Raw genomic sequence first — 14,626 nt, forward strand, 5'->3', positions numbered from 1 at the left:
AAATGTTTAAAGATTGCAGGAATTGAAGGTACGATACAAAGGATATACATAAAATCCTTCATTTGAACTAAAATGTTCCTTTCCAGTTTCTTGCAAATTGTTACACTTAACTGAATGCACCTGAACAGAATCAGCAATAATTTGGGAAGTTGTTAAATATCAAGGCATTTGGACTTTCTCGTAAGTAGTGGGCATAACAATTTTTTCTTTAATGGCAGGAGCCATGGACAAAGATATAATTTAGGAATAATTATGCCTGAAAAATCCTTTCACCAAAAATTATTTATGGCCTTGGAACTACATAGAGGTGATAGTTGCACATCTTTTATACTAAAATGCCTTCAATTGTACATTTTAATAATGGTTAATTTTTATCTCAAATTTTAAAAATGCTTTAATATTAAACAGCTTATTTAAATACTGGATCAAAATGGCTGGCTTCAAAATGTAATCGTTAATAAACTATATGTGCACCTGTGGGGGAAAAAACTTGTAGGACACAGTACTAAATTACTTGGGATTCAGAGTAATGAGAAAGGGTCTTTGCAACCCTGTAGAGCAGAAAGCAAAAAAGACAAATTACAATCTGTGATAAATATTAAAATAGGTTCTTGTACTAATAGATGTATCTGCCCAAGAGCCCCAAACTGTCTAAGATTAATTGTAATAGTTCGCAATAGTGGAAAATTAGAAAACCTGAACAACTAATGAGGGGTCATTGCTTGTCGGCAAAGTCAGATACCGGTGCACTTAAGCAAGAAGAAAACTTCGTTGGGAGGATGCTCAACTACCCTGTGTGGTTGGGAAACCTGTGGTCAGCCCTATTAGAATTCCTTAAGGGCATACTTTGCCATCCTCTTTTCCCCTTTCCCCCATCTCCTAATTTGTCTATTGGAGTGTGCATGCTCAGTCAAATCTGACTCTTTGTGACCCCCATGGACTGTAGTTTGTCAGACTCCTGTCTATGGGGTTTTCCAGGCAAGAATACTGGAATGGGTTGCCATTTCCTCCTCCAGGGGATCTTCCCAACCCAGGGATGGAACGCAAGTCCCCAGTGTCTCCTACACTGCAAGCAGATTCTTTACTAGGGCCAGCTTAAATGCCTATCAGTGAGGAACTGGTGAAAAAAATTATGGTAAATTCATACATACAGCTACTCAAAAGAACAACATGTGTGACATGAAGATATATTTAAAATGAAAAAAAAAAGTGCAGCTACAGTACAATGTAAGCTGTTAGCCTATTTTTGTTTAAAAATTATTTTTGATTTGTATATATATTATAGAAACATCTGAAAAAGTTGCAGTCGTTTGGGAGAATAGGCATACTTTTATTTTTTTAATTTCTTAAAGTTGTATTTAAAATAAAACCTAATGCTTAGGACATAAAAAGACTAATAGTTACATGTGTGCTGTTCTCAGTTGCTCAGTCATGTCCTACTCTTTGTGATCCCGTGGACTGTAGCCCGTCAGGCTCCTCTGTCCATGATGATTCTCCAGGCAAGAATACTGGAGTGGGTGGCCATGCCTTTCTCCAGGTCTTCCCAACCCACAGATCGAACCCAGGTCTCACGCACTGCAGGCGAAAACTTTACTGTCTGAGCCACCAAGGAAGCCCTAAGAGAACTGTCACATAAGAGAAAACAATCATCCAGATGGTCTAAACCAGGTAGAAGAGTGAAGGGAAAATGAATGTTGTATACAATAAACATTTCAAAAGGTACAGATTTTATTAACTAGCAATATAAAGAAATGGATGCAAACCTTAATTCCAGCTAACAGAGTAGTGGCTAGTAACAAAATAAAATCAGTTAAGTATTCTGGACACATTCAGTTTGAATATTCAGGTCAAGGTTTTTATTGGAAGTTTGCATCTAGGCCTCCGTGGTGGCTCAGACAGGAAAGAATCCACCTGCAATATAGGAGACTCAGGTTTGATCCTTAGGTCAGGAAGATCCCCTGGAGAAGGGAATGGCTACCCACTCCAGTATTCTTGCCTGGAGAATTCCATGGACAGAGGAGTCTAGCTGACTACAGTCCATGGGGTTGCAAAGAGTCAAAACTGAGCAACTAACACTTTCACTTCTAGTGGAGTAAGTTATACTTGGAAATCATTCCCCAAAGAGGCAATAAATGAACCCTAGGACATAAATGAATATACAAAGTGCAGAAAGAACAATTTTAAGAGGGATGAGGGGAAGAACCAACATTTTAAGGTAACTTGTGAAGGAAGTCAAAAGAAAAACATCGTGTGTTTTTTTTTCCCTAGTTGCAAACAAAACACTTTAACTCCAGTAACTTGTTAAGACCTCTTTGTGATACCACCATTTTTCAATCCCACCAATCAACATCGCATCCCAGAGACATATCATGACAGGAACTTCCTCAATATTACTTGCCTGAGTACTGAAGAAGAGTAGTATATATTACTAAAGTGTGACTTATTTGTAATTTAAAGGTTAGGGTAGTTTGTGTTCTCCAAATATTCAGAATAGACAATTTTAACTGAAGCTACTCTTCCAACCCTGTTTGTCAGCTATTATAAGTTTGTTAATAACATAAAAATAAAAATTCTTATTTACATAAAAGTATAATTCTGTATCCTGCAAATTAACATTTGATTTACTTTTCCTGGTCTTTCAGTATCTTGTTTTTATTACATATATGGAAATATTTATTGAATTACCAAATATCAAACCTTAATACTTCACCATCTCGTACTTCCAATCATCCTGACACACACAAGTTAAGTGATTTGCTCAGGCTTGTACAGCTAGAATTTAAAACCTGCTTTAACATCTCCAATATCTGCTTCTCCTCTCAACTTTTTAGCATCGCTTCAGCATTTCCCAGAATATTCACAGTGATAATTTATTGGTAACTTGACTTCCTCCATTTAATAAAAAAATAAAATAAGGATATTGGTGCACACACACACATATACACAAAACTGGCAAACAATAGTTGCAACAATCCTCTCATTTCAGTTTCTTAGCTTTCACATACAGTAAGTCCCCTACATATGAACAAGTTCCATTCTGAGAGTGTGTTCCTTAAGTCCAGCTTCTTTTGTTAAGTCCAACAAAGTTAGCCTAGGTGCCCAGCTAACACAGTCAGCTATACAGTACTGTACTGTAATAGGTTTATAATAGTTTTCACACAAATACTACATATGAAACAAAGAAATAAAACATTTTTAATCTGAAAGTACAGTATCTTGAAAAGCACAGTAGGACAGGACAACAGGGGCTGGCATCGAGTGAACAGGCAAGAGTTACTGACTAGAGAGGGAGGGGAGGTGGGAGATGGTAGAGCTGAAGGGGCATCAGCAACAGGAGACAGGGCAAGCTGCGATTTCATACCTGCAGTTAATGGCACAGGCTCTGGTTCCTTGCTGGATTCAATTCTGTCTACCTTCTTGAAAGAACAATCCAGTAATGTCTGAGTGGTGGCTCTTTTTTTCTCATCACAGACGCCACAGTAGCACTCGATTACATTCTGAATGGCTGCTGCAGCCTTCATGTTCCATCCTACATTCGGGTCCTGTGCCTCAAAATCTAACAGTGCCTCCCCAAACAGAGCTAACTTACGTGATTAGGGGAAAACACATGCTTACGTCTTCGAACGTTCACAACTTGAAGGTTCATATATAGAGATTTACAGTAGAATGAACTGAGTGAAGTCGCGCTCAGTCGTGTCCAACTCCTTGTGACCCCAGGGACTATAGCCTACCAGGCTCCTCTGTCCATGGGATTTTCCAGGCAATAGTACTGGAGTGGATTGCCATTTCCTTCTCCAATGAATGAACTGAACAAGTACAGTAATGCAGACTAGAGGAGAACAAAGGTATATTTCAGGTCCCTGAAATGTGACAGGGACAATCAGAAACAGCATTAGAAAGCAGAGCTCATGCTCAACATTGGCAGGCAGAAGGAACAGGACAAAAATAAAAGTGAAGCTGTCACAGAAAAGCCAGCTTTCTACTAAGTTAGGTATTGTGGGAGACTGTTAAGTCACATGTTAGCAGTCTCACCATAAGGTTGACCACATCTGCGATCAGAATTTTCAATAATAAAATTATTTACATATGTATAATATAGTACAAATATTTTTCTAACCTTTAATTTCCCAAGCATGTTCATTCACATCTGACTGACTGATAGTATGTAATATTCTTTTGCAATAGGTCAGTCAGGACATCTGTGTTATCCCAGTTATACAAAAACAGATACAAAATGGTGTTGGGATTTCCTTGCCTGAAATTACTAAGCATGTGTGCATATATTTTAAAAATCTCTTTATTTCCATTCTGCCCCTTTGGCTGAACTTTATTAATACAATATCTGCCCTTCTCTTGTATCCCCTTCTTCTGTGGAAGGCATCACTATCCAGTCACCCAAACCAAATCTCCTTTGTCATCTCCTGACCAATAGTCATCAATGTTAACAAGACATCTTCCTAAATTTATGGGATTGATTTCTTCCCCATCAGAGTTCCTTTTTGCAAGTCCATTTCTTCCTCATAAGTCTGACAGGTGAGCTCTTAATTGCTCTGCCGCAGTTTTCTCTTCTTCAGTCAGTGGTAACAACTAGAAAAGACAGAATCTGTATTTCAGAACAGCTTAAAAGAACAAGGTCCTACTATATATAGCACAGGGAACTATATTTGGTATCCTGTGGTAAATCATGGAAAAGAATATGAAAAAAAGAATATATATAGATGTATAACTGAATCACTTTGCTGCACAGCAAAAATTAACATTGTAAATCAGCTATACTTCAATAAGATAAATTTTTTAAAAGTTAAATAAATCTTTAAAGGCTGTTATACTAATTTCTGCTTTGTAACACCAGTAAATGTTTCCACAAGTTCACACTAGGTATATAATGACAAATTTATAAAGGCAAGGAAAAAATACATATTAGCTACGTACATACAAGTTACTTTGATATTTGAGTTTCCAAGGAACTCACAAATAAATTGAAGAAACAAGACAAAGAAATCAAACAATTTAAGGACTGTAACAGAACCAGAGAAGTCACATCTGAATATATTCAAAAAGTATTTTGAAAAAGAAGTGTGAAAAAAAAATAGTCTGGAAGTTTCTTCAGAAGTAGAGACTTGGGTTAAATTTTGAAGGATAATTAAGATGCTTTTATCTGCAAGTAACAGAGATGCATATGAAAATGGATAAATAAAATGCATTATCACTGCACAATAAGTACATAAGAAGGGCAGGTTTCAGGGCTGGTTTATGAAGCAGCTCAACAATGTAAGGACTCAGGTTTCTTCCATCTAACAGCTCTGATATCCTTTATTCTCAGGCTGACAGGAAAGTGGCTCCAGGTATCACATCTATACACAATGTTTAGAACAAGTAAAGCTTTCTCTTCCCAGGGGTCTCTCAGCAGTGACGAAACTCTCTCACTTCCTATTTCCAGACTCCCCCTCCTCACATACCATTTGGGTTACAAACCCATTCCTGACCCAATATTAGTTAAAGGAAAATCCGTTCCCCTTGCCCATCAGGCACATCCCTCAAGCTAAGGATAGTGCCACTTTTACCTCAGGCATGCGTCTGTGAGGAATGGCACACATCTCAAGAGAATCAGTAATCTCTTACACAGAAAGGGAGAACATGCTGAGAAAACAACCAGCGAACCGAATCCACAGAAGGGGGTAAGAGCAGCAAAACCAAGCGGGAGAAGAGAAGCTGAAGGGAAGTGGGTAGGGGCTTTCACAGAGCACCCACAAATAGGCTAGCTGAAACAAAGAGTTAATGAGGAAATAAAAGGAGGTAGGACTTGAAGACTCACTCACATGGTTACAAATCTGCCTAACTATATAGGTCATCTCTAGAGAGATTGTCAAATCAGGAACTCCTCATACCCGCAGAATCAGAATCTCCAACACAACGCTGTCCAATAGACCTTTCTGTGATCCTGGGTATATTCTGTATCTGCACTGATGAAGGACTGTATTAATTTAATTACTTTTAATTTTAATTCATTAATATATAGCCACATGTTGTATTGGAGAACCCACCTGGTTTGGCTCCTCAAGCCAACCATTTGTCCAAAATCTTCACATGGATAAAACAAAAACACTTACTGCAACTCAAATAGTGACAAAATTTCCCTCTTCTATCTGAAAAACAGGAAATGATATTATTCTGGCAAGATTTTGTTCTCCATGATTCCATGTTTCTCTTTGTGATCTCTGAAATTCAAGAGATTTCAGACCATCTGTTTAATAAGACTTCAAAGAGTTTTTCCAGGAATTAACTATTCTAAAATACACAGAAATTTTTCTTCTTTAATACAAATGTTTCAGAGCTTTGATGGAATAACATACATTCTATGTTTAATGCCTTTTGAATTTTCTATTTATTGCTATATTTTTGTTTGGTGGGGGGACTGTTTTCCTATTTTCTATTTGGAACAAATTTGGTCCTTCTTTTGATAGTCACCTTTACAACTAACTATATTTAAATGTCAGTGTCTTAATGGCAACTAAAAAGATCAGGAAATTAATATGTATTCCCTACCATCCACCTCCTTTTCTGTTCTCATCTCCCTATTTATTATTATCAATTCAAGTTTTTTTATTTTTTAGTATTATCAATTCAAATATATATTTTCTACCCTTCCAAATGAAAAACCACTCACCTTGATAAAAATCATAGCAAGATAATAACAGAACCATTTTACTTTCTGTTTGCATTCTGTTGTTCATAAACAATGGACCATTTGCTCTAAGTAAACATCCCTTTCTTATTCTTCATGTTCCCCAAATAATTGTAAAAGCCCATTCCATTACTCTAGAAATTTTCAGAATCCTCAGCTGAAAATCCTTTGGCTTTCTTAACTATTCTCACAGTTCTGACCCTATGTTTAATATACCTCTTTTATACATGAAATTCCTTTACATGTTCTTTAAACTCTGGGCTCATAGACCTATTTGAGCCATATAATTATCGTTATATAACTCTTTATAGATGCCCTTCCCTTTTCTTCCACATTTCAATCATAAAACTTTTCTCTGAACTTTCTACTATTAATACTATCTCATTTTTAAACTAGTAGGCCCAAGACCAACCATATCCAACATTTTCCAGCTTGGCTATCATTGATTCTAAAACATGGACCTCCTTACCTTTAGCCATTTCTCCTTTTTTTTTTTAATGTGGATCATTTTTTTTAAGACTTTATTGAATTTGTTACAGTATTGTTTTTGTTTTATGTTTGGTTTTTTGGCTGAGAAGCCAAGAGGCACATGAGATCTTAACTCCTCAACCAAGAACTGAACCTGCAGCCCCTGTATTGGAAGTGAAGTCTTAACCACTGGACTGCCAGGAAGTCTCCATTTCTCCTTTTTGTCATTATCTGATCCAAAATGAAAAAGTTCCCTTAGCTTTCTACCTTTGATATAATTATTGCTCATTTCAGATAACTAAATGAAAACCTTTACAGATATTCAAATGATTTGACATCCCTGACTCAGAAGGTAAAGAATCTGCCTGCAGTGTAGGAGAAGGGGGTTTGATTCCTGGGTTGGGAAAATCCCCTGGAGAAGGAAATGGGAACCCACTCCAGTTCTTACCTGAAGAATTCCATGGACAGAGGAGCCTGGCAGGCTATTGTCCATGGGGTTGCAAAGAGTTGGACACAACCGAGTGACTAATATACATCAATATCATTACTACTTTTCTGTACCACTTTTTTTAATCTCAGAAATATGCCATCTATTTATTGTATCCAATGACGATTTTTAGTAAGTGTTCAAAAAATCATTTTTCTCTTTGTTCAGTCACCCAAATTTACCATGCTTCAATTAATTCATGAATTTCTATATATACATGCTGATGTGTACATTCAGAACTACACTTAATCTCTCTTCAAGATCTGTTTCCTAGGAACAAATTTATGGACTTCTATTGTCAAGTTCTGATCACATACAATGAAGAATGTGTGACTTGGTTTTATTTATAAAAGGTTATCATGTACATACCTCCTTTTAGCATTTTATTAATTAGCAGGTGACGAAACACCACCCACACTGTTTAAATGCCTGCTCTCTATTCCCTCTGTGCCCCTTTTCACTGTTCTCCCCTCTTGCACTATTCATTTCTCCATGACAATTACATTTATGATCTCATTTTATGATTTTAACCAGGCACTGTTCTCTTTTCTTCCATTGGTAATACAAAGAATTCTTGATCTAATCAACCTATGATTAGATCCCATAATTCAAATATCTTAAGCCATAATTTAGTTCAGACTTGGCAAATAAATACCACGTATGCTGCCCCATCAACACTCCACAGCAGATAACTTTTTGGCCATGCCCAGACACGGCTCCTTAAACAGCACTCTAAGCAGTTATTACCAGTTAACTGACTGGAGTAAGCACCAGAAATTAAAACCTACTGGACATTTTTTGTCCAGATAATTGAATTCAACTCTATGATTTCATCTACATTAAGCTATCTTTTCTTTCAAAAGCCCCCAACTTTGCTTAATAGTAAATGAAAATGCTGCCAATCTCTTCAATTGGCTGTTCAAGAGCTTCGTGCCTAGGTTAACAGCTCATATTCTTTTTCCTACTCTAACGTAGAGTTTAAACATCAGTGACAGAGGCTCACAATTAGAAAGATTCTTATACTAGATGAGAAGAGGTTGGAGAATGAAGGACAAGGAATGAAGGTTAGGCCTACGCAAGCTAATCATCCCAACTGAAGAAAAGGAGAATGAAAACAGTCACTGGTATAGATGCTTTCTAGATTTCTCAGTCTCATTAGTTCTCATAGGAACCAGCAGAACTGGTAGATACAAAAAGTGTTAGCAAGTTTTTTCTTCTGCTGTTGCTACATAATCCAAGAAAGCATGCCTCTTCACTAACCATGTCAATTCCACATTCTCATTTTAAAATAAAAGGAGATAAGAGATCTTGTACTTCAGGGAATCAAGAAAATCTCATTCTTTATCAATAGTTCACACTGCTGAATTTCAAAATGAGAGTTACTGCGGATTTATCTTTCAATGAGAAATTCAGAATTAAAATTCTACAAATGCAGCCAATCAACAGAAAGCATTACCTCCAGGTCTGTTTCCTTCTGCAGTTCCTGTATCAAGGTCATAGTCTTATTGAAAGTAGCACAAATGCGGCTCTTAGTCTCTTTCTGCTCCACAGCAATTGGTTTAAAGCGAACTTGCAAAGTTTGATATCGAGACTTTATTGCTGACAATTCCTTTAAAAGTGTAACTGGATTTTTCTACATTAGGAAAAAAATTAATATATATTAAATCTGGAAAGGAAAAATAAAGCTTCTTTTAAGAATTAAAATGTATACAACACATACCACCATCCATTTAATAGAACACTATAAACAATTACACAACTATGTGACAGAATGGGAGGAGGGGAAGAAAGAGAGAAGTATAAGACCTAGATACTATTCTCAAGGAATTTAAAGCCTAGGTACAGAAATAACCCTTCTCACACACAAAATCGGAGAAGGCAATGGCACCCCACTGCAGTACTCTTGCCTGGAAAATCCCATGGACGAAGGAGCCTCGTGGGCTGCAGTCCATGGGGTCGCGAAGAGTCGGACATGACTGAGCGACTTCACTTTCACTTTTCAGTTTCCTGCATTGGAGAAGGAAATGGCCACCCACTCCAGTGTTCTTGCCTGGAGAATCCCGGGGACAGGGGAGCCTGGTGGGCTGCCGTCTATGGGGTCGCATAGAGTCGGACACGACTGAAGCGACTTAGCAGCAGTAGCAGCACACACAAAATAGCAATATTAAACAGCAGATAATGTTACATTAGATACATAATATTTGATGCATAGTTCATAATAATTACACAGTACTTCTAAGATATAATCCTAAATGTTATTCAGAAGGTATTGAAGGAACTATTTTGACTTGTTCTTATAGAAAAGACCACTTGAAACCACTTATCATAAAATTCTTAAATACACTGTCATGGGGCTAAGGTATGTATGAGTACCAATTCAAGGCATACCTCATTATACAAAATGCATGCCAACTCAAGCAACTGTATTTATAAATTATATTAGTTTTTCAAATTAATTTTCAATGTAAATAACCACTATTCCATGAAAGACATTTCAACTGTGAGTTCAAAAGTGACATTTCTGCCACTTAATGATTCTTCTCATTCCTTCATGGTTCTTTAGCAAACTCTCCAATAATAGGTATTCCAAACTTTCTCCATTCCTACCAGTACCCATCCACTCATTCTTGGCAGAATATCTCACCCCAACTACTTTACTGAGAAGACAGAAAACACCTGGGAGTTTCTATTCCTGCCTTTTCACCTGAAAATGAAAACATCTACCCTGATCCTTACTCAGCTCCTAACACTACTACTATTATTGTCTCCTCCCCAAATCCTCCAGAACCGCAACATTCCTATATTTCAGTAACCTTTTCATATCTCCCTTTATACAGACTTCAACTATACATAGATTGTCCCTACCCTGAGGGGAAAATAACTCCTGTTGACTCTTGTTTGAAAACCAGTGTCATTTTTCTCACTCCATTTGCCACCAACTTTCTAGGTCCTATAATAATATACTTCCTCAGTTTAATAGCCTATAGACTAATCCTTTGCCAAATTATTTTAGACAATCAAAAAGTCAGACCTGTCCTATAAATTTTTTAAATGTTTTATTTTCTATTGGGGTACAGCCAATTAACAATGTTGTGATAATTTCAGGTGAACAGTCATACATGTATCCATTCTCCCCCCAAACGCCCCCCACCCGTCCAGGCTGACACATAACGCTGAGCAGTTTCATGTACTATACAGTAGGTCCTTTTTGGTTATGCATTTCACACATAGCAGTATATACAAGTCCATTCCAAACTCCCTAACTATCCCTTCCGCCCATCCTTCCCCTTGGCAACCATAAGTTTGTTCTCTAGTCTGTGTATCTGTTTAAGTTTTGTAAAGAAGTTCACCTATATCATGTCTTTTTAGAGTCCACAGATAGGGGATGTCGTCGGATGTTTCTTCTCTGACTTACTTCCCGCAATACGACAATCTCTAGGTCCATCCCTGTTGCTGCAAACAGCACTATTTCATTCTTCTTGACGGCCGAGTAATATTCTCTTGTATATATGTACCATATCTTCTTTATCCATTCCTCTGTCCTTGGGCATTTTGGTTGCTTCTGTCTTGACTGTTGTAAACAGTGCTGCAATGAACCCTGGGGTGCATGTATCCTTTTGGATTATGTTTTTCTCTGGACATATGCCCAGGAGTGGGATTGCAGGGTCATACGGGAGATCTATTCTTAGTTTATTAAGGAACCTCCATACTGTTCTCTACAGTGACTGTACCAATTTACATTCCCACCAATAGTTAGGAGGGTTACCTTCTTTCCACACCCTATAACAATCAAAAAGTCAGACTTGCCCTGTAATTTTGATATCCCTCTTTTTGACTCTCCTTATTTCCTTCCTATTCTAATCTTAAAATGAACTCTTGATTTGCACAGAACTATACTATTTTGATTATTGTCTCACTATTCAAATATTTCCTTTGTGGACCCTACCTTATGGCTACAGGCAGAGGCTCAGTTCATGGCCCTCTGCTCCTTTCTTCCTTGGAGATTTTTTGCTAAGCTTTTGATGATGGAAATGATAAATAAAGATAATTCTAACAGGAATGAATCAGAACAAAAAATCTAATTTAAAAACTGTTAATTGTACAGATAGTGATCAAGACTACAGCATGAGCAGTAGAAGTAGGAAAAGGACAGAAAAGAGATATTATTAAAGAAAAGTTAAGAAAACTTAGTAGCACGTTTGATAGGGGCAAAGAAATAATAGATGACACCAAATGTGTAGTCTGGAAAATTGTGTATATGAGGTAACTAGAGTATTAAAGTTCATAGACAGAAGGTAGAATGGTTGTTGCCAGGGCTTGGGAAGAGGGGGAAATGGGGAGTTATTATTTAATGGATGCAGTTTCAATTTGGAAAGATGAAATCAAGTTCTGGAGATGGATGGTGGTGATAGCTGCACAATGATATAAATATACTAAAACCACAGAATTGCACACTTTAAAATGGAAAAAATGATGAATTTTATCTTACATATTTTACAACTTAAAAAAAAACACACCAAAACTGAGAATGTGTAATAGTACAACTGCTTTGGATAACAATGTAGTAGTTCCTCAGAATAGTAAACATAGGGTTACCATGTGCCCAGGAATTCCACTCTTAGGTATACACCCAAGTGAAATGAAAGCAAACATCCATACAAAAACTTGTACATGAATGCTTATGGGAATATGATCATAACAGCCAAAAGGAAACAACCAAACTATTAACTGATCAAATAAATAAGAAAATGTGGTATGGCCATACAATGAAATATTATTCAGCAGTAAAAAGGAATGAAGTATTGATTCATGCTACAACCAGGATGAACCTTTAAAACATGCTAAGTGATATCCAGAAAAGATGAAAACTCTAATTTGAAAAGATACATGCACCCCAATGTTCACAGCAGCACTATTTACAATAGTCAAGACATGGAAGCAACTTAAATGTCCATCAGTAGATGAATTGATACAGATGTGGTATATAAGGGAGAAAAGACAGTCTCATCAGCAAGTGGTGTTGGGAAAGCTGGACAGCTGCATGTAAATCAATGAACTTAGAACACTCCCTCACACCATACACAAAGATAAACTCAAAATGGCTTAAAGACTTAAATATAAGACACGACTCGATAAAACTCCTAGAAGAGAATAGAGGCAAACCATTCTCTGCCATAAATCATACCACTGTTTCCTTAGGTCAGTTTCCCTGCTGTTGCTGCTAAGTCACTTCAGTCGTGTCCGACTCTGTGCGACCCCATAGACGGCAGCCCACCAGGTTCCACCGTCCCTGGGATTCTCCAGGCAAGAACACTGGAGTGGGTTGCCATTTCCTTCTCCAGTGCATTAAAGTGAAAAGTGAAAGCGAAGTCGCTCAGTCATGCCCGACTCTTAGCAACCCCATGGTACCAGGCTCCTTCGTCCATGGGATTTTCCAGGCAAGAGTACTGGAGTGGGTTCCCATTGCCTTCTCCAAGGTCAGTCTCCCAGGGCAGTGGAAATAAAAGCAAAAATAAACAAATGGTACCTACTCAAGCTTATTAGCTTTTGTACAGCAAAGGAAATCATAAACAAAACAAAAAGACATTCTATAGGATGGGAGAAAATATTTGCAAACAATAGGACCAACAAGGGCTTAATTATTGCCAAAATACATAAACAACTCATACAACTCAATATCAAACAAAAACCCAGTCAAAAAATAGGCAGAAGACTTAAATAAACATTTCTCCAAAGAAGACATACAGATGGCCAAGGGGCACACGAAAAGATGCGCCACATCGCTAATTATTAGAGAAATGCAAATCAAAACTACAACGAGGTATCACCTCACACTGGTCAGAATGGCCATCATTAAAAAGTCTATAAATAATGCTGGAGAGGATGTGGAGAGAAAAGACCCTCCTACAGTGTTCATAGGAATGTAAATTGGTGTAGCCACTACGGAGAACAGTACAGAAGTTCCTCAAAGAACTAAAAATAGAGGTACTATATAATCCAGCAATCCCACTCCTAGGCATATATCTGGAGAAAACTCTAATTTGAAAAGATAAATGCACCCCAATATTCACTGACTATTTACAATAGCCAAGACATGAAAGCAACCTAAATGTCCATCCACAGATGAATGGATAAAAATGTGGCATATGCATACAACGGACTACCACTCATCTATAAAACAGAATGAAATAATGCCATCTGCAGCAACATGGATGCATCTATAGATCTGCACACAGAGTGAAGTCAGAAAGAGAAAGACAAACATCATACAATATCACTTACATGTGGAATCTTAAAGAAAACCAATACAAATGAAGTTATTTACAAAACAAAAACAGACTCACAGATGTGGAAAGTCAATTTACGCTTACCAAAGGCGAAATGGGGTGAGAGAGGGATAAACTGGGAATCTGGGATTAACAGATATATACTATTATGTATGTTTTATGTATTCAACAGTACGTGAACCGTGAACTTCCAGATGTTCAAGCTGGATTTAGAAAAGGCAGAGGAATCAGAGATCAAAACCGTTGGATCATCGAAAAAGCAAGAGAGTTCCAGGAAAACATCTACTTCTGCTTTACTGACTATGCCAAAGCCTTTGACTGTGTGGATCACAACAAACTGTGCACAGTTCTTACAGAGATGGGAATACGAGACCACCTTACCTGCCTCCTGAGAAATCTGTATGCAGGTCACGAAGCAACCGTTAGAACCGGACATGGAACAGACTGGTTCCAAATCAGAAAAGGAGTACTTCATGGCTGTATATTGTCACCCTGCTTATTTAACTTACATGCAGAGTACATCATGAGAAATGCTGGGCTGGATGAAGCACAAGCTGGAATCAAGATAGCAGGCAGAAATATCAATAACCTCAGATATGCAGATGACACCACCCTTATGGCAGAAAATGAAGAAGAACTAAAGAGCCTCTTGACAAAAGTGAAAGAGGAGAGTGAAAAAGTTGGCTTAAAACATTCAAA

General features: G+C 37.4%; 1 protein-coding gene across 1 annotated transcript in view; it reads right to left on the reverse strand.

The window, feature by feature from the left end:
- Positions 1-4,132: 4,132 nt before the first annotated feature.
- SKA2 (spindle and kinetochore associated complex subunit 2) overlaps positions 4,133-14,626 on the reverse strand; it is a 12,819-nt gene continuing 2,325 nt past the window's right edge. The window contains 2 exon segments of the mRNA XM_052657712.1: positions 4,133-4,587; positions 9,097-9,273. Coding sequence (XP_052513672.1) covers positions 4,519-4,587; positions 9,097-9,273 — 246 coding nt within the window. The 3' untranslated portion in view covers positions 4,133-4,518.

Source organism: Budorcas taxicolor, chromosome 19 (assembly GCF_023091745.1).
Source record: "Budorcas taxicolor isolate Tak-1 chromosome 19, Takin1.1, whole genome shotgun sequence".
Taxonomy (NCBI): Eukaryota; Metazoa; Chordata; class Mammalia; order Artiodactyla; family Bovidae; genus Budorcas; species Budorcas taxicolor.